Here is a 20,963-nt window from a genome sequence, read left to right on the forward strand (position 1 = left end):
ACTCTCCTCTTTCACTTTCATCAAGAGGCTTTTTAGTTCCTCTTCACTTTCTGCCATAAAGCTGGTGTCATCTGCATATCTGATGGGTCTAACTGTAGCTGTAAGTATACACTAGAAAGTTTACAAAGCCCAAAGTCTGGATTCCAGTACAAAACTCAAAACTTACAGCTATAAAACTTAGGAAAGCCCCTAAGTTACTCTGAGTTTCGGTGTTCTTTTATTGTTGTTGTTGTTGTTCGATTGAATTAATAAATGGAACCCCCCTGACTGTTCCACACAGTTCTGGAAACCAGAGAAGATCATGTTAATGAAAATTTTCTCTTTGCAATTAACTGATATGAAAGAATAAGATCATTCTTATTGTGAATATGCAGGGCTGTCATCCAGTTGATTTTCCATTATTTTATTAAGAAAAAATTAAGGGCAGATTTTTCAAATGCCTGTCATTTTCCTGGGGCTTCCCAGGTGGCTCAGTGGTAAAGAATTCACCTACCAAGCAGGAGATGCAGGTTTGATACTCGGTCGGGAAGGTCCCCTGGAGAAGGAAAGGGCAACCCACTCCAGTATTCTTGCCTGGGAAATCCCATGGACAGAGGAGCTTGGTGGGCTACAGTGTATGGGGTTGCAAGAGAGTCAGACACAACTTAGCGACTGAACAACAACAAAATCATTTTCCTAATCTACTTTCTTAATTCTCCTCCTTTTTAGAAAGAAAATGAAGCTAATTTTGCAGGACTTCTCTTTTTGACCCTACCTAATTTGCTTTAAAAGAAAAACGCTCAAAAATTATCTACTTAAAAATACGTTCTCAAATTTTTCTAGGATCAGCATAAGCCTCATTATTTGGTTTATAAATTCTTCCTGTCTGTAATTAGAAAGTTAGATTAACTTCTCAAGACTGACAGTATCTCTCCTCTGCTCCTTGATTTCTTACGAAGTGCTGGACTTAACTCTTGAGGAGACAGGAAGAGTATCCAGTTTAGCCTGTGTTGTTCAGGAGCCCGTATCACAGCCTGGTGAAGCAGGCTGGAGGAGGTGGGGGGATATCTCTGTGTCTCTGTCCTCCCATCTATAAAATGAATGTAAACAATCCTACTTCTCACCCTTGTAACGAGGACTAAACACAAAATGCATGCGAAAGGTCTGTCGGTTATAAAACTTGAAAGACATATGTTAGTAACATGATTCAGAACTCTGGGATAACAGTAGTAAAACCTATGACTTATTGAATGCACTCTCTTTATCAGATTCTGTGCTCTCTTTCAGGGCTACAGCAATCCAGTATATATTATTATCCCTCTTTTACAGATGAGGAAATGGAGAATCGGGGGGGTTAAGTACTGCTCAGAGTCACACGGCTAATAGGCAGTAGAACAAATTCAAACCCTGATTTCTCTGACTTCCAAAATAAAACATACCCTTAACCCCTACCTCTGATGCTGCATCAAACATCTCTTTGGTCCCAGAGTCTTGAACTCATTTAAGCAGGAGCTTCCCTGAAAGCTCTATTCTGTTAGGAACTGCTGCCAAACCTTTATATTGTTGATTCTAAATTTTCCAATATGAAAATCATTCTATGCTGGAGAAGACAGAGACCACACAGTTGATTAATAGCTCTGTACTCTATTCTGTGTCTGCCAACACTGTACCATCTTCTGAAAGCAGCAGACCTCTTTCCTACTCTTTCTGTGTGTGAACAGTTTCTGTATTTTACACTTTTCAAAAGCCTCAATTCTCTTTGCCCTTAGTACCATGTGCAAAAGTGCCCAGTTTTAATTAGAAAGACTTCAGTTGGTTAGCTGTTCAATGAATTAAATAGATACTCTGGCCAACTACATTTTCTACATAAGACAATTAGTAACCCATGTCCACAAATCCTTCCCCACAGTCTCACAACATACAGATTTCTCCTTTTTAAATATCCTCAGTGTTTATATTGATGGAGAAGGCAATGGCACCCGACTCCAGTACTCTTGCCTGGAAAATCCCATGGACGGAGGAGTCTGGTAGGCTGCAGTCCATGGGGTCGCTAGGAGTCTGACATGACTGAGGGACTTCACTTTCACTTCTCACTTTCATGCATTGGAGAAGGCAGTGGCAACCCACTCCAGTGTTCTTGCCTGGAGACTCCCAGGGACGGGGGAGCCTGGTGGGCTGCCGTCTATGGGGTCACACAGAGTCGGACACAACTGAAGTGACTTGGCAGCAATGTTTATATTGATAGGTGCTATCAATTTGTCATGTGCTTATACAGAAATTAGTGGCTTTAGAAGTTAATGGTTTAGATCTTGAACTGGATCAGAAACTCTCGAGCAATAATACTTTATGAATTTAGGACTAAATTATATTTATTAAAACCTTGTTTCTTTGGAGTTCATTACCGTATTCATCGTGAACTTCAACAGCTAAATGATAAGCAGAGTAGATGGGGCCCATATGAATACTGCCTGGACATTACTACAGCTTCTGTAAACCTTCAGCCTGTTACTGCACTTGACACTTTGAAAGAACTCATAGTTGCATTATATTATCATTTGAACATTTAAAGATAAACTAGTCAATCCAAGGCATATATAACATGTTGGACTTTATTCAATTGATTTTTTAAAGTTATTTTTTTTATCTCAGTATAACTCTTTGTAATTTGATTCCAGGAATATTTTGATTTTTACACTAACCCTTTTTGCAAACTTTGTTTTCTCAGAATGTCTATATTTCCTATTCAAAAATTGTTTTGAACTTATATAACAAAACTATAGAATTAATCATTTTTAAGATGGCATGAACTAGTGGGCATATCTTGACCCAATTGAAAATTCATACACTTATGTAATAATATGGAGAAGAAAATGGCAACCCATTCCAGTATTCTTGCCTGGAGAATCCCATGACGGAGGAGCCTGGGGGGCTACAGTCCACGGGGTCGCAAAGAGTCTGACATGACTGAGTGACTTCACTCACTCACTCGTGTTATAATAACCATTCTCGGGGGGGATAAAAGCCCTTGGCAAATATCCTTGGGAAGAGAACAAGGCCAGAAATCAACATATATTTAATTTTAATGTATAGAAAGGTTACCTCTATTTCTTATACTAAATTGTAAGTGAATGTAATTTTCTTAAAAAGAGACAGTGGGAAACATATGAAAGGATTCATTTCCTACTGTTCTTAGAAAAATGTAATCTTTCCTTAGCGCTAGCTAAAACACTTTCTAAAATGGCTTTTCAACAACAATATATTGTGATTCAGAGATGTTCTGTTTCTCTCTACAGAGATTTAACAGGTTTTGACAATCAAACGAGATTTTTATATAATTTTTATATGTATTTTTAGTACTTTCAAATCAGCTTGAAATAAATTATTCAGAAAAATGATTTAGGAGCTAATGTGAGGTCTTTCGGAGAAGGCAATGGCACCCCACTCCAATACTTTTGCCTGGAAAATCCCAGGGACGGAGGAGCCTGGTGGGCTGCAGTCCAGGGGTCGCTAAGAGTCAGACACGACTGAGTGACTTCTTTCACTTTTCACTTTCATGCATTGAAGAAGGAAATGGCAACCCACTCCAGTGTTCTTGCCTGGAGAATCCCAGGGATGGGGGAGCCTGGTGGGTGGCCGTCTATGGGGTCACATAGAGTTGGACACGACTCAAACGACTTAGCAGCAGCAGCATCAGTGAGGTCTTTAGACCAAAAACAACAGTAACAGCAACAGCATATTACGAAACCAAACTTGAATCCCCTCACCTGGGTTCAGTAAAACCAATCTACTGATACTGGGTTGTGGTGAAGGAAAAAGTGTTTATTGCAGGGCCCCCAAGCAAGGAGTCCAGACAACTAATGCTCAAAAGACCCAAACTCCAAGATGAATATTCTTCTGATTGGTTGATGGTGATGTAATCAGGAATCAACATCTTCAACCTTCTGATTCCAACTGGTCTGGGTTCTTTGTGCTTGTGGTCAACATATAGTTAACTTCTTCCACCTGGTGGGGGATTTCAGAATCTACAAAATAGCTAAAAGATAAAGCTCAGAATATTATTTATGGCCACTAAGGAGAAACTAAAGTTCTTTGACTTTGTTTAATGGCTAAGTTATTATTTTTTTCATACTTGAATGTTCTCCTTTGTTTCTACATTTTCTCACTTCTTTGATTAAATATATTCTTTGGAATTTGGGGAAGGCCTAGAAGGCAATGGCACCCTACTCCAGTACTCTTGCCTGGAAAATCCCATGGATGGAGGAGCCTGGTAGGCTGCAGTCCATGTGGTCGCTGGGAGTCAGGCACGACTGAGCGACTTCACTTTCACTTTTCACTTTCATGCATTGGAGAAGGAAATGGCAACCCAGTCCAGTGTTCTTGCCTGGAGAATCCCAGGGACAGAGGAGCCTGGTGGGCTGCCGTCTATGGGGTTGCACAGAGTCGGACACGACTAAAGTGACTTAGTGAAGTGAGAAGGGTATAGTTTTCCTACAAATAAGAAGCAGGAGAGGACATGGGAGTGTGGGAGTGGTGGGGAGGGGGAGCGTGGTCTGTCCTGAGAAGGCCCCATAGGATCCTTGTTGTTGTTATTTTTGAGTCACAAAGTCGTGTCCGACAGCACATCAGGGCCTTTTCCAACGATTGGCCTCTTCACATCAGGTGGCAAAGTATTGGAGCTTCAGCTTCAGCATCAATCTTTCCAGTGATATTCAGGGTTGATTTCCTTTAGGATTGACTGGTCTGATCTCTTTGCTGTCCAAGGCAATCTCAAGAGTCTTCTTCTCCAGCACCACAGTTGGAAAGCATCAATTCTTCGGCTCTCAGCCTTCTTGATGATCCAACTCTCACATTCATACATGACTACTAGAAAAGCTCCTCCGTCCATGGGATTTTCCAGGCAAGAGTACTGGAGTGGGTTGCCGTTGCCTTCTCCAAGAGAAAAACCATAGCTTTGACTATATGGACCTTTGTTGGAAAAGTGGTATCTCTTCTTTTTAATATGCTGTCTGGGTTTGTCATAGCTTTCCTTTCAAGGAGCAAGCATCTTTTAATTTCACGCTGCAGTCACTGTCCACAGTGATTTTGGAGCCCAAGAAAATAAAGTCTGTAACTGTTTCCATTGCTTCCCCATCTATTAACCATGAAGTGATGGGACCAGATGCCATGATCTTAGTTTATTGAATGTTGTGTTTTAAGCCAGATTTTTCACTTTCTTCTTTCACCCTTATCAAAAGGTAGTGTCTCTTTGCCTTCTGCCATTAGAATAGTATTATTTGTATATCTGAGATGGTTGATATTTCTCTCTGCAGTCTTGATTCCAGCTTGTAATTCATCCAGTCCGGCATTTTGCATGATGCACTCTGCACATAAGTTACATAAGCAGGGTGACAAGCCTTGTCATACTACTTTCCCAATTTTGAACCAGTCCGTTGTTCTATGTCCGTGTCTAATTGTTGCTTCTTGAGCTGCACACAGGTTTCTTAAGAGACCGGTAAGATGGTCTGGCATTCTCATCTCTTTAAGAATTTTCCAGTTCCTCCTGATGCACACAATCAAAGGCTTTAGTGTAGTCAATGAAGCAGATTTTTTTTTCTGGAATTCTCTCGCTTTTTCTATGATCCAAAGGATGTTGGCAGTTTAATCTCCGGTTCCTCTGCCTTTTCTAAATCCCGTTGTACATCTAGAAGCTCTCCATTCATGTACTGCTGAAGCTTAGCTTGAAAAATTTTGAGCATTGTCTTACTAGCATGTGAAATGAGCACAACCGTATGGTAGGATCCACAGAATCCTGCTTGTTTACAAACACTTAAATTTATATTCTTTACTTGATCATGTTAGTTTGGTGCATCATATAATTAATTGAATAATTAAAGTTTATTCAAATTAATTCTGTTATAAGAATTTTAAAAAGACTTTGAAATAAGTAATGAAATTTTAGTTTCAAAAGTACTGATTTAAAGTGAAAATGTATTTCAGATGTTAAATGTGTAGCTAATTATGGCAGGACTTTTGGGTCAACAGGAGAAATACTGAATTGATCATATTTTATTTGGGGTAGCATTTATCTTCAAAGAAACATTATTTAATAGAAGAGTCATTGTTTTCTGTGGAATCTCTCTTTTATCCTGCACTGACACATTTTTTACTCTTTTGTTAGGTATCAGATACACACCGGACTTCAACATTCTATCATAAGACCTACCCAGCCCAACTGCTTACCTCTGGACAATGCAACCCTACCTCAGAAGCTGAAGGAGGTTGGATATTCAACACATATGGTTGGAAAATGGCACTTGGGTTTTTATAGAAAAGAATGTATGCCCACCAAGAGAGGATTTGATACCTTTTTTGGTTCCCTCTTGGGAAGTGGTGATTACTATACACACTACAAATGTGACAGTCCTGGAATGTGTGGCTACGACTTGTATGAAAATGACAATGCTGCCTGGGACTACGACAATGGCGTATACTCCACACAGATGTACACTCAGAGAGTGCAGCAAATCTTAGCTTCCCATGACCCCAGAAAGCCTATATTTTTATACATTGCCTACCAAGCTGTGCACTCTCCACTGCAAGCCCCTGGAAGGTATTTTGAACACTATAGATCCATTGTCAACATTAACAGACGCAGGTATGCTGCCATGCTTTCCTGCTTAGACGAAGCAATTAATAATGTGACCCTGGCTCTAAAGATGTACGGTTTCTACAACAACAGCATTATCATATACTCTTCAGATAACGGAGGTCAGCCCACAGCAGGAGGAAGCAACTGGCCCCTGAGAGGTAGCAAAGGAACCTACTGGGAAGGGGGGATCCGGGCTATTGGCTTCGTGCACAGCCCGCTCCTGAAAAACAAGGGCACCGTGTGTAAGGAGCTCGTGCACATCACTGACTGGTACCCCACTCTGATTTCACTGGCTGAGGGGCAGATTGATGAGAACATTCAACTGGATGGCTATGATGTCTGGGAGACCATAAGCGAAGGCCTTCGTTCTCCCCGTGTAGACATTCTGCACAACATTGACCCCATTTATACCAAGGCGAAAAATGGCTCTTGGGCTGCAGGCTATGGGATCTGGAACACTGCCATTCAGTCTGCTATCAGGGTGAAACACTGGAAATTGCTCACAGGGAACCCAGGATATAGTGACTGGGTGCCCCCTCAGTCTTTCAGCAACCTGGGGCCAAACCGGTGGCACAATGAGCGAATTACCTTGTCAACGGGAAAAAGTGTGTGGCTGTTCAACATTACAGCCGACCCCTATGAGAGAGTAGACCTTTCCAACAGGTATCCCGGGATCGTAAAGCAGCTCCTCCGGAGGCTTTCCCAGTTCAACAAAACTGCAGTACCTGTCAGGTACCCCCCGAAAGACCCCAGAAGTAACCCTCGGCTCAATGGAGGAGTCTGGGGGCCATGGTATAAAGAGGAAAGCAAGAAACAGAAGCCAAGCAAAAAGAAGGCTGAGAAAAAGCAGAAGAAAAGTAAGACGAAAAAGAAACAGCAGAAAGAGCGCTCGTTTCCAAACTGCCGTTCAGGGATTTCTCGTGGATAAGTACAAATTTTTTTCTTGTCTTCAGTTCAGTTCAGCTCGGTCACTCAGTCGTGTCCGACTCGTTGCGACCCCATGGACTGCAGCACACCAGGCTTCCCTGTCCATCACCAACTCCCGGTGCCTACTCAAACTCATGTCCATCGAGTCTGTGATGCCATCCAGCCATCTCATCCTCTCTCATCCCCTTCTCCTTCTGCCTTCAATCTTGCCCATCATCAGGGTCTTTTCAAATGAGTCAGTTCTTTGCCTCAGGCCAAAGTATTGGAGTTTCAGCTTCAGCATCAGGCCTTCCAATGACTATTCAGGACTGATTTCCTTTAGGATGGACTGGTTGGATCTCCTTGCAGTCCAAGAGACTCTCAAGAGTCTTCTCCAACACCACAGTTCAAAAGCATCCATTCTTCAGCACTCAGCTTTCTTTATAGTCCCAACTCTCACATTCATCCATACATGACTACTGGAAAAACCATAGCTTTGACTAGACGGATCTTTGTTGGATCCATTGGATTTTTGTTGGATCTTTGTCGGATTTTTCCTCTCTGGTTAAATTTAAATCAGTGCCAGGTTTTTCACCAGTTTCTAGGTGAACCAGCAAATTTGACTCAATAGGATCCCTGCCATCAGCACCAGACAGTTTTCATATTGTGCTACTCCAGAGACTTCTGCCAGCTGGAAAACTTGTGCTCAAAGCTAAAGGTGCTACTCTTGGGAGCCACGCTTAAAGCGGAATGGAGATGTTTGTTTCTCTTGCTCCTTTATGAAAGGTGGTCTGTGATGAGTTCAACTGTTGTGCTTCCGTCAGTTGACCAAACACTATGTTTTAAATTATATCATTAACTTTAACTGGCAATTGATGGACATGCTAATTTAATGGAAGTTACAGGGTAACATGATTAAAAACCACCTTTGATAAGTCTAGTCAAAAGTTGTATCACCTCAAAGGCCTTGAAAAATGCTCTTTTCTTAGTGAATTTTTGTATTTCTATCACAGGACACTTGGGTTTTTTATGAATTCTATTTCATACATCATTTCCTTTCCTGTGAAAATAAGCTGTTTTTCTCACATGTGAACAGCTTGCACCTCACTTTAACATGCATGAGAGAATGGCAAATAAGAATGTTTCAGCACACTGCCAAAACGTGAATGTAACTATTTTCTAAACACTTTAATAGAATGATGTTTCAACACAAAGTACATAATTTATTTTTACAGAAGAAATATTAATTATTTTGTTTTCATAAAAAGTTATACAAATGAATTTTAATTATTTTATTTTATTTTCTATGTACCATTATAAGAATTTTATTTCATATTGTCAAGATTATCAAGCACTGTAATACTACAAATTGTGTGTGAATTTGTAGAATATAAAATTAAAAAATTATAAACATCATTGTTCAACCATTATTGTGAATGTAAGAAGATGAATATATTCCTTACAAATTGCTTGGAAATTCAGTGTTTGTATAGAATTGAGAGACAGCTCTATTGTTTCTATCATAAACACTTTATTTATGTATCTTAATTATTAAAATGACATATTTTTTAGCACCAGAAAATTGTGTGGCTTTTCTGATTTAATGTCTCTATAGAATTACATTAGTCATTTTAACAAACAAAAGTCTTTACCAGTAGGCAAATGAAAGTATGATATGCTAACAAACATAGTAACATAAAATGGATTTTGCAAATAGGCGGTGTTTACACCTGGTTATTGCATGGAGAAGAGTATTCTCTTGTTAATAAATACAATTTATAATGACCCTACTCTTACACCAAGTGACCATGGTGGGAAGATACAAAGAAGTGAAAATATGGCTCCTACCTAGAGTAGTTAAACATCTAGTTTGAAACTCACACATGCAGACATCATGAGGCGGCTTAAAGGAGCACGATCTGTAGTGAAGTTTATCATGAGTGATCAGTGAGGACAAGTTGGTGTGGTCCCTGTCAGCCCCGGAGTTGTCTTTAAGGTGCTTTCTCCTAATATCTGGAGTTAGAACCATGATGTGTGATATTACAACTGTGATTAAAGAAATGTAAGCAAATTTTTTGTTTGTTTCTTGAGGTAACAATGGAATTTTACTCAGCCATAAAAAAAAAAAATGAAATAATGCCATTTGCAATAACATGGACAAACCTAGAGATTGTCATACTGAGTGAAGTGCATGAGACAGAGTCATATCACGTTGCTTGTATATGGAGTCTTAAAGCATGGTACAAATGAATTTATTGCAAAACAGAAATAGAGTCACAATGTAGGAAAAAACTTAGGGTTACCAAGGGGGAAACAGCAAGGGGAGGGGTAAATTGGAAGACTGGGATTGACATATATACACTACTATGTATAAAATAGATAACCAGTGAGGACCTACTGTATAGCAGAGGGAACTCTACTCAATCCTTTGTGATGACCTATATGGGGAAAAAGATCTAAAAAAGAACAGATGTATGTTTATGTATAATTGATTCACTTTGCTGTACAGCAGAAACTAACATAACTTTGTAAAACAATTGTACTCCAATAAAAATCAATTTTAAAAAAAGAAATGTATGAGGTGATATTGTTGTTGTTTTAATGTCACTTAAGTCATGTCTGACTCTTTGAGACTCCATAGACTGTAGCCCGCCAGGCTCCTCTGTCCATGGAATTTCCCAGGCAAGAATACTAGAGTTTCTTGCCATTCCTTCTCCACGGGATCTTCCCAACCCAGGGATCGAACCTATGTCTCTTGCGGCTCCTGCATTGGCAGGCAGATTCTTTACCACTGAGCTGCCTGGAAAGCCCCTGAGTTGGGATGGTCAGTTCAGTTCAGTCACTCAGTTGTGTTCAACTCTTTCCAACCCCATGGACTGCAGTATGCCAGGCTTCCCTGTCCATCACCAACTCCCGGAATTCACTCAGACTCACGTCCATCGAGTCGGTGATGCCATCCAACCATCTCATCCTCTGTCATCCCCTTCTTCTGGTCTCAATCTTTCCCAGCATCAGGGTCTTTTCAAATGAGTCAGTTCTTTGCATCAACTGGCCAAAGTATCAGAGTTTCAGCTTCAGCATCAGTCCTTTCAATGAATGTTCAGGACTTATTTCCTTTAGGATGGACTGGTTGGATCTCCTTGCTGTCCAAGGGACTCTCAAGGGACTCTCAAGGGACTCTCAAGGTGGTATGGTAGCATACTATTAAATGTGTTTATATCAGAATTCAAAAGACAGCTTCTGACAGTCTTTGGAAATATATAAAAGAATTGATAGACTTGCCAAAATTACTAAAATGGACAATAATACAACTTTTAAAATTTTTAATTTTTCATGAAAATATATATATTTCCATTTTATTATGTAGAATAAAGTACTATTTGAGTTTGTGCTTTGTCAATATTTAAATGAGTCTTAAAAATCAAAGGCATGCTGTCAGTGTTTTCCTTTCTTAGTGGCACATAAATTAATGAGTTGTCTTAAAATAGATGGTATCTTATAACATCAAAGATAGAGTTATTATTACATTAAAAAAGAGTTCTGAGAAAAAACAAGTTTGGGAAATGTGAAGTTAAACAAGGTTAAAGGGGTCCATTTATGCAGACTTTCTTACAGTTTTTAAAATCCTAGCTTGCCTTGTAAACCTCTAACAGAAGGCAGTTTTTATATAATGTTTTCTAATTTACTTCATCATAAAACCCTTGTCTATAGCAACTTACATAGGACTAGACAAAGTGTGAAACAGACTTTGGAAATTTTTAGTGTAAGCATAGAATCTTCTAGAAGTCCCAAGCAAGACATAAAGGAGCAAAAGGCAAATTAGGATCATAAAAATTGCTCACATTTGAGCCCAGTGGGTATTATGTAATATGGTGGGATTTTAAATTCTCTATAAATGACCATAACTTTCGCAAGGAGAATAACCCACAGTTTTCTACCTGGAAATGATTTCAATGATGTTCACTCTTTTTTTTTAACTAATTTTTACTGGAATGTAGTTGCTTTAAGATGTTGTGGTAGTTTCTGCTGTACAGCAAAGTGAATCATCCACACATAGACGTATATCCCCTCCCTTTGGGCTTCCTGTTGGTTCAGGTTGCCACAGTGCATTAAATAGAATTCCCTGTGCTATACAGGATGTTCTCATTAGTTTTCTGTTTTAACATAGTATCAACAGTGTTTGCATGTCAATCCCAGCCCCACAATTCCTCCTATTCTGCCCTTTCCCCCTTGGTATCCATATATTTGTTCTTCATCATCTCTACCATTTTTCTGGATTCCACAAGTTCACTGTTTTTAAGAGAGTACCCATCCCCCACACGTGACTCTGGGTAGGCTGTGATTTAGAAGTCTATGTCTTGCCCTTAAGGAACTAAAATCTAATATAGTAGTCATGTATAAGTAATGAACAGAAATGTTTCCAAAATGTTTCAACAAATCACTAGGTGTTTCAGGATATCCAGGGAGAAAAATACTGTGCACTTGACTTCTACGCCACAAGCATTAAAACTATGATCATATGGGGCATTTATTTGCAGGTGTCATTTTCCTGAACTCTGATTCTTAGGTTGTACTTCTAGAGTTGCCTGTGGCTTTTCCAAGTGTAGATGGCACCTCTTTAAAACCTCTGATCCTTTTATTAGGATAACAAAGGAAACTCCTGGATTGAAATATAAGTATCCCCCTAGCTTTGTCAGAAAATAAATGGTGGATGTGGCTTATGTGTCTTGTATAGGAAAGGATCAAAATCATTTTATTCAAATAAAAATCAAAACTCTGTGGTACATTTCAATCACTGAAAGAATCCACACCAGGACTGTCAAGTCTTGTTTCATTTACATACTTTTCTTTCACTTTTCCCTTTTAAAAATCTTTAGAAGAGAAGCTGTCCCTTCGATAGTTGGATGAGTAGATAGTACATTTGATATTGTTGATATTTCTCTCTGCAATCTTGATTGCAGCTTGTCATTCATCCAGCCTGGCATTTTGCATGATGCACTCTGCACATAAGTTAGATAAGCAGGGTGAAAAGCCTTGTCATACTACTTTCCCAATTTTGAACCAGTCTGTTGTTCTATATCCATGTCTAATTTTTGCTTCTTGACCTGCATTTGATATTCCAAGGTACATGAATTTGGCATCAGAATTAGTTTCTTAAGCATTTTATTCCCAGGATTCTTGGGTATGTACATTGTGAATTTGTCAGTAGCCATCAGAATGTGTGTTATTGGCAGGAATAAACTGGCTTGCTAAAAGTAGCAAACAGAATTCTTTTGTCAGAAGTTAATAACTTCATTGATTCCTTTTAGTGCAATCACTTACTAAAATTCATTCATGCAATAAGTTTTTATTAAATCCTACTGCCTGCTTGTTAGGCAATATTGGTGCTTGAGATTCATCAGTGAACAAAATAAGTAAAACTTCTTATTGCTTGTGCAGGTGACTGTCTAGCCCAGCAACACAGATAATAAATAATAAACATAAGTAATAAGTAAATTACATTCTACATAAAGTAGTGTGAAAAAGAGAGAGTAGATCAGGATAGGGGGAGGAATTATTTAACACCGGGTATATCCATCCATTTATTCAACACTTGGTAAGTGCCACATCTAATGATACACACTGGGATATGGTGACAAGCAACACAGGGAAGAGTCCCTGTCTTCAGGAAGTGTATGTCTATGCTCCTGGGAGACACAGCTGTCTCCCAGCAAGTGTATGTCTATGCTCCTGGGAGACACAGCCGTCAGTCAAATAAACAAACACCCTCCTCTCCACTCTCTTCCCCTACTTGCTCTTTCAGCATAGACTTTTCACCCTTTAATATATTTCATACTTTACTCACATATTTTATTTCTTCTCTAGCTTATTTAGAAAAGTAGTTTATCTCTACTCTCCATCTGTATGGCCAGTATGTAAAACAATGCCTGGCTCCTGGTCAACATTCAATATAGATCTATTTTTTTTGAGTGAATTGATAAAATAATTACAAAAAAAAAACCACGTCAACTACATTTGCTTGGGTTTCCACTTCCATTGTTGGGTAGGAATTTCAGTGTTGAAAAACAGAACTAGTCATCTCTAATACTCTAATACCATTCCTCACAATAATAGCAATGATATAAAATGCAAAAGTGTCTATCTAGCATTAGAGAAAACTAACTTAATAATGTATAGCTAAGGAACAGAATAGTACAGCAAAAACCAAGCAAAATCACAAAAAGTTGAGAGTATATTTTATCTTTATTATCTAACAGGGCAGAACATAATTATTGTAATACTACTTTGAAAATAACAGAATACAGTAGTTTAAATGAGAGTTTTCAGAAAGGAGAAGTAGAGACTTAAATTATGAATAATTTTTGTAGCAAGTCATAAAAGAGAAAATATAAATGGTGAATAAACCTTTGTTTCTTCATAGAATTATGAAGCAAAATGGACTATATCTCACATCCTTGGGTATCTTAAGAAACTCTCCAGTTTGGCAGAGGAAGAATTGTGCTTCTTTAAAGGTAAGTTTTTCTTACGTATTTTATTGGTTGTAGCATTTCTGTGGAGTCCATTGATTAGACTGACAATATGAAACACATGACAGCCAGTGTTGTCATTGGGAATCAGGCAAACTTGAACACATATACTTACCTTTCCATTTCATATCTATGATTAGAAATTTCCTTCCCCTCTCAAACTTTCTACAATCCTATACTATTCTTTTTCAATTGGGTTATGCAACTTTGAATAAAATCAATCTTAACAAATGAAAAGGTGTAAGAAAATAACAAATGCTTATTAAAAATATCTATCTATTCACTCTTTGCAGAAATCCTTTAGCTGTTAATCCTTTAGCTTTCTCCACTTATTAGTGGAGAAAGTGAAAGTGTTAGTTGCTCAGTGGTTTCCGACTCTGCAGCCCCGTGAACCGTACACACCAGGCTCCTCTACCCATGAATTCTCCAAGCAAGAATACTGGAGTGGGTTGCCATTCCTTTTTCCAGGGGATCTTCCTGACCCAAGGATTGAACCCCGGTCTCCCACACTGCAGGGCAGATTCTTTACCATCTGAGCCACCAAGGAAGCCTATAGTATCTTATCTAATGAACCAAATAGAAATAAAATTTAGAATAAACGTCCAAAAACAATTTTCAACATGACATATTAATTTCTCTGGAAATAATACTTTAAGAATTAAAGTCTGTTCAGCCTTAAGAGATGTGAATGACTGGGGAGTAATTTCAATTGAAATCTAAATTCTAAACAACTGTGGGAAAGAATGTTTTTATAACCAAGGTTAAAAAAGTAAAGCAAAACTTGGATTTTACTTAATTATCTGAAACTATATTCTTATGTCACCACCACCAGAACTTACAGAGGCTCCTTTTCAGCAAAAATAATGGCAAAACTCATTAGTCATAGACTCATTTTGTCTCTAATATGTGTCCCACTAATATCCCTCTATTTTAAGGTTTTCCTGATTGGAATAATCAATCCCCTCTAGCACCTAGAAGGTAGGGAATTATCGCATATAACACCCACATTATCTACTACTCATTCAGACTTAACAGCAACAAAATGTAGCCGTTCAGACCAGGTCGTTCCAAAACATGCCTCATATTGGAATGTTAGTTATTTTGACTTAAAGTCACTTTAAAAGCAGCAGATCAAGCAGGACACTTTGGTCTTCCTTTTTTCTTCTGGAAAGGAGACAAAAATCGCAGGTGAAAGTAATCTTCTCTGTATCAGGAGGAAAGAAGACATTCTTATCACCAGAGATGGGAAGTTAAGGCTGAGAGAAATCGGTACCAAGGAGCTTGTTAAACCAATCCTCATCTTCCTCGTCACATTTCCACAAATCACTGTGCTAGCCCAAACCCCTTTGCCTTGTCACGTCTTCACAGTTTACTATCCTTTGTCCATCCCAAGCCATAAGCTCTAATTGCTTCTTTGGGTCTTCATTTTCCTGGGAAGGTGCCCATGTACATGTAAAAATAAAATATAGTCTTTTTATTAAATTTGTTTTTCTCTTCTTCAATTTTTGTTCAGAGCTGTAAGAGTTAACTTAGCATTTCAAAGGTCACACGAAGCTATCATCTTCCTGCAGGGAGGAGTTTGAAGTGACTGTGTAGGTGGGGAGGATAAGTGGAGAGGTTCTCCCCTCCTTTTTTCCTTGGACTCTGTGCTTGCGCACTTCCAAGCGCCTGGACTGTCGCTGGACTGTTTCTTCCTGTCCTTTCACATAGAACCATGGCTCCACATGTTACATTCATGGTACTTTTATTATCCATCTTGGAGTCCCACACCCTTTCCTGCCCTAGAACTAGGCACATAGATGCCTGTGTCCAAAAGATTGTTATTTGAATCCGTCCCATCCTGAAGTTTCCTGGCATAAAGGGATGCGTGTGTAGAGCTACCAGCCAGTTGATTAGTCGCTACGTCATGCCTGACTGTTTGCAACCCCATGGATTGTAGCTTGCCAGGCTCCTCCATCCATGGGATTTTTCAGGCAAGAATACTGGAGTGGCCTGCCATCTCCAGAGGATCTTCCTGACTCAGGGATCAACCCTGCATCTCCTGTATTGGCAGGTGGATTCTTTACCACTGAGCCACCTGGGAAGCTCTCCCTTGCCCGAAAGAGAGAGAGTAAAACCCAACAGCACCATTTAGACTGTTTGTCTCAATCCTACCTCCCAGTCCTTGGGGAGCAAATGTCTTTCAGTCCTTTCAACCTGTCGGCTACTGGTTTCTGTGACCTTCTTTCAAATCCTGTCAGCCTATGGGGATCTCCTCTGTCTCTCTCAGCAAATCATGTTTCAAACAGGAACCCATCCTTGTCAGCAAAACTGATATATTTTTACTCCCTATATTTCTTCATTGTCATCCAGAAAGCAACCATGAAGCTTCCAGAGGAGAGATCAGTCGTCATTTTCATTACTGACTATAGTGACTGCACCAGTTGCCTTCCTTCAGGTTACCAGATTCTGTGTTTCCCAAACTGCAGTTCTTGATGTTGCTAAACCTGGACTCGGGTCCACTCATCAAAAGTGCAGCAAAGCCAACCTACTGACAATGGGTTGTGTTGAAGAAAAGTATAGCTTATTTGTAGGGCACTATTAAGGCAGAAAGTGAAGAGGAACTAAAAAGCCTCTTGATGAAAGTGAAAGTGGAGAGTGAAAAAGTTGGCTTAAAGCTCAACATTTAGAAAACGAAGATCATGGCATCCGGTCCCATCACTTCATGGGAAATAGATGGGGAAACAGTGTCAGACTTTATTTTTGGGGGCTCCAAAATCACTGTAGATGGTGACTGCAGCCATGAAATTAAAAGACACTTACTCCTTGGAAGGAAAGTTATGACCAACCTAGATAGCATATTGAAAAACAGAGACATTACTTTGCCAACAAAGGTTTGTCTAGTCAAGGCTATGGTTTTTCCAGTGGTCATGTACGGATGTGAGAGTTGGACTGTGAAGAAAGCTGAGCGCCGAAAAATTGATGCTTTTGAACTGAGGTGTTGGAGAAGACTTTTGAGAGTCCCTTGGACTGCAAGGAGATCCAACCAGTCCATTCGAAAGATCAGTCCTGGGTGTTCTTTGGAAGGAATGATGCTAAAGCTGAAACTCCAGTACTTTGGCCACCTCATGCGAAGAGTTGACTCGTTGGAAAAGACTCTGATGCTGGGAGGGATTGGGGGCAGGAGGAGAAGGGGACAACAGAGGATGAGATGGCTGGATGGCATCACTGACTCGATGGACATGAGTTTGAATGAACTCTGGGAGTTGGTGATGGACAGGGAGGCCTGGTGTGCTGCAATTCATGGGGTCGCAAAGAGTCGGACACGACTGAGCAACTGAACTGAACTGAACTGAACTGAAGCAATGAAAATGGGCAGTTCATGCTCAAAAGACCCAAACTCCCCATAGTGGTTTTCAGGGGAGGGTTTTCAAAGGCAGTGTGAGGGGTTGCTGCGGGGTGCCTGATCACCTTGTGCTCGATTCTAGCATTAGTTGACATCAAGGTGAAATTTCTAGCATTGTCAGCCTTCTGGTTTTAACTGAACTAGGTCTACGTGATTTTGGTCAGCAGTTTTCATCTGGTGGGGATCTGGTTTCTGTGAAGACAACTTAGGAATGTGTGTCAGACCTTTATCTATATCTCTGAGGGAAGTGGGAGTTTGGTAACTCTGCCATGTGGCTGATTTATAGTCCCACTTGTTACCAGTTCCCCAGCCCAACAGCTAGTCTTTGTTTCTACATGTTTACATTCCTAATTATTGACTCTTGAACCAGCTTTTGAGACTCAGGGGAGGCCCTGAGACACTAAAGCAAAAGTTGTTTACTTCAAAAGATGGGGACATAGGGGACTGTATACAATTTGGTTCAGTTCATTTCAGTTCAGTCGCTCAGTCGTGTCCGACTCTTTGCGACCCCATGAATCGCAGCACGCCAGGCCTCTCTGTCCATCACCAACTCCCGGAGTTCACCCAGACTCACATCCATCGAGTTGGTGATGCCATCCAGCCATCTCATCCTCTGTCTTCCCCTTCTCATCCTGCCCCCAATCCCTCCCAGCATCAGAGTCTTTTCCAACGAGTCAACTCTTCGAATGAGGTGGCCAAAGTACCGGAGTTTCAGCTTTAGCATCAGTCCTTCCAAAGAAATCCCAGGGCTGATCTCCTTCAGAATGGACTGGTTGGATCTCCTTGCAGTCCAAGGGACTCTCAAGAGTCTTCTCCAACACCACAGTTCAAAAGCATCAATTCTTCGGCGCTCAGCCTTCTTCACAGTCCAACTCTCACATCCATACGTGACCACAGGAAAAACCATAGCCTTGACTAGACAAACCTTTGTTGGCAAAGTAATGTCTCTGCTTTTGAATATGCTATCTAGGTTGGTCATAACTTTCCTTCCAAGGAGTAAGCGTCTTTTAATTTCATGGCTGCAGTCACCATCTGCAGTGATTTTGGAGCCCAGAAAAATAAAGTCTGACACTATTTCCACTGTTTCTCCATCTATTTCCCAGGAGGTGATGGGACGGGGTGCCATGATCTTCGTTTTCTGAATGTTGAGCTTTAAGCCCACTTTTCACTCTCCACTTTCACTTTCATCAAGAGGCTATTTAGTTCCTCTTCACATTCTGCCATAAGGGTGGTGTCATCTGCATATCTGAGGTTATTGATATTTCTCCCGGCAATCTTGAATCCAGCTTGTGCTTCTTCCAGCCCAGCGTTTCTCACGATGTACTCTGCATATAAGTTAAATAAGCAGGGTGACAATATACAGCCTTGATGTACTCCTTCTCGTATTTGGAACCAGTCTGTGGTTCCATGTTCAGTTCTAACTATTGCTTCCTGACCTGCATACAGATTTCTCAAGAGGCAGATCAGGTGGTCTGGTATTCCCATCTCTTTCAGAATTTTCCACAGTTGATTGTGATACACACAGTCAAAGGCTTTGACCCCAAATAAACTCTTTCCTTATCTGCAGCTTCTTGCATTATTTTCTTTTGGTTGACAGTAGGAGTGTCTACTATGCACTTACCCTGTGATGCAGCAACTCCACTCCCGGATATTTACCCCAAGCTAGTGATCAAACCAGTACATACCTAGCAAAGCGTTTTGAACACCAGTATTTACTTAATATTGAACACAAAACAAAAAAGGCCTAATATAATCACTTGATATTTTAATCATTTTTCTACCATGTTAACCAACACGTGGACATTAGTGGAACCTAAATAAACATCTTACCCGCTACATATTATAGAGGGCTGCCACCAAGTGTCATGCCAACAAGTTTCCTTCAACTGGTTGAAGCCATATGTAACTAACTTTTAGTTATTTGAGTCAAATCCTTTAAAACCGGAGCTTTCCTGGTGGTCAGATGGTAAAGAATCTGCCTGCAATGCAAGAGACCTGGGTTCGATCCCTGGGTCAGGAAGATCCCCCCCTGGAGAAGGAAAGTGACATAATGTGAATGATTTGATGAATGTTGAAAGTGTTGGTCATTCAGTCATGTCCAACTCTTTGCAACCCTGTGGACTGTAGCCCACCAGGCTCCTCTGTCCATGGAATTCTCCAGGCAAGAATACTGGAGTGGGTAGCCATTCCCTTCTCCAGAGGATCTTGCCAACCCATCGATTGAACCCAGGTCTCCCACATTGCTGGCAGATTTTTTACTTTATATTGAATGGTAACTACAATTAAATCTGTATATACATTTCACTCACAATTGATCCATGTCTAATCATCATGATTAAAATTCAATTCTGACCAAAATTGCTAATAAATATAAACGGAAATAAAAAGGCATGCTGATATGCATATATGACTTTCTATTTGTATGATACACCACCGAGGAAACTAGAATACTCCTCAGATCTCTCCATGTCGTTATCTCTGCAGTGACTACCCTTTCGTTTCTCTGCCCTGCCCCACTCCACCACTGCCTCTTTTCTTCTGCCCACTTGTCTGTCTCCTACTCCCCTTAGGCTGTCCTCTTTCTTGTACTTTCCTAACCTTCCCCACCTTTCAATAAATATAATATATTTAATATCTCTAAAACACTAAACAAACCCACTTGTTGAAATTTAATGTTAACTCCTGTTAGTTCTGATCACCTATCTTCAAAGAAAGTCATTGAGCAAACTTTCATGTTTAGGAGAGTCTATTCCAAATTGCCGTTTATGTTCCAACCTAATCTGGGAGTGAACAAGATTACTGATTGAAATTTGTATTTTTACCTACAATCAAGGTAGTGATAATATTTCAACACAGATGACTTTATTTACTAGTACCAGATTCACAACTATTTTTGTGTGTGGATTTCTGTATTTAATTATAATCATATAATGTTTGCTTGAATTATGGTTACAGAACTAATTACAGCTATTACTGGCCATTAAATGAGGAAATGTGTTTGCAGCTCAAAAATTTGTCTTGTATTTCCTAGTGGAAAAGGGCATATACTGACAGTTATATAAAATTATAACTAATTCTAAGTGGATTCACATTATTACCCTGCATAATAAAACAATAAGCAAGTCTCTGCTTTATAGATTATGAATTGTTAAATATTTATATTATTTCTGCTTGCCTAAATTGCCAATATTTTTATATTTATGTTAAGTTTTGTAAGTAAAATTAATGTAAGATTTAAATAGTTATGAACAAAAGATGAATTACCATTTTTCTATTAAATTGCATTAATTCTTTCCATCATGAAGTAGTTTATTAAATTATCTCCTATTCACTTTCAGAATTGATGCATTTGTCAATTATCTAACAGGTTGTGTTAAAGGATAATTTCAGTAGAATATATTTTGAATTATTCTAAGTTGTGACTGACACAATTTAAACAATTAACACAGTCTAAATTATGACTAACAATTTTAAAGAAACTATTTCATGAGTTACCTAATCCTATGTCTAAATTTCACCTAACCCTTCCTATTAAAAA

The 20,963-nt window shown here is 39.5% G+C and overlaps 2 protein-coding genes across 2 annotated transcripts in view; both read left to right on the top strand.

The window, feature by feature from the left end:
* The window catches only part of ARSJ (arylsulfatase family, member J), an 85,390-nt gene extending 77,811 nt beyond the window's left edge, over window positions 1–7,579 (top strand). Inside the window, exon 2 of the mRNA XM_010858492.1 lies at window positions 6,137–7,579. Within this exon, the coding sequence (XP_010856794.1) occupies window positions 6,137–7,535 (1,399 nt within the window). The 3' untranslated portion in view covers window positions 7,536–7,579. The remainder of the gene's footprint in view (window positions 1–6,136) is intronic.
* The window catches only part of LOC105002055, a 93,252-nt gene extending 79,281 nt beyond the window's left edge, over window positions 1–13,971 (top strand). The window contains exon 2 of the mRNA XM_010858493.1: window positions 13,935–13,971. The gene's annotated coding sequence lies outside the window, so the exon portion shown is untranslated. The remainder of the gene's footprint in view (window positions 1–13,934) is intronic.
* Window positions 13,972–20,963: the final 6,992 nt, after the last annotated feature.

The sequence above is a fragment of the Bison bison genome, unplaced genomic scaffold (assembly GCF_000754665.1).
Source record: "Bison bison bison isolate TAMUID 2011002044 unplaced genomic scaffold, Bison_UMD1.0 scf7180017864389, whole genome shotgun sequence".
Classification (NCBI taxonomy): domain Eukaryota; kingdom Metazoa; phylum Chordata; class Mammalia; order Artiodactyla; family Bovidae; genus Bison; species Bison bison.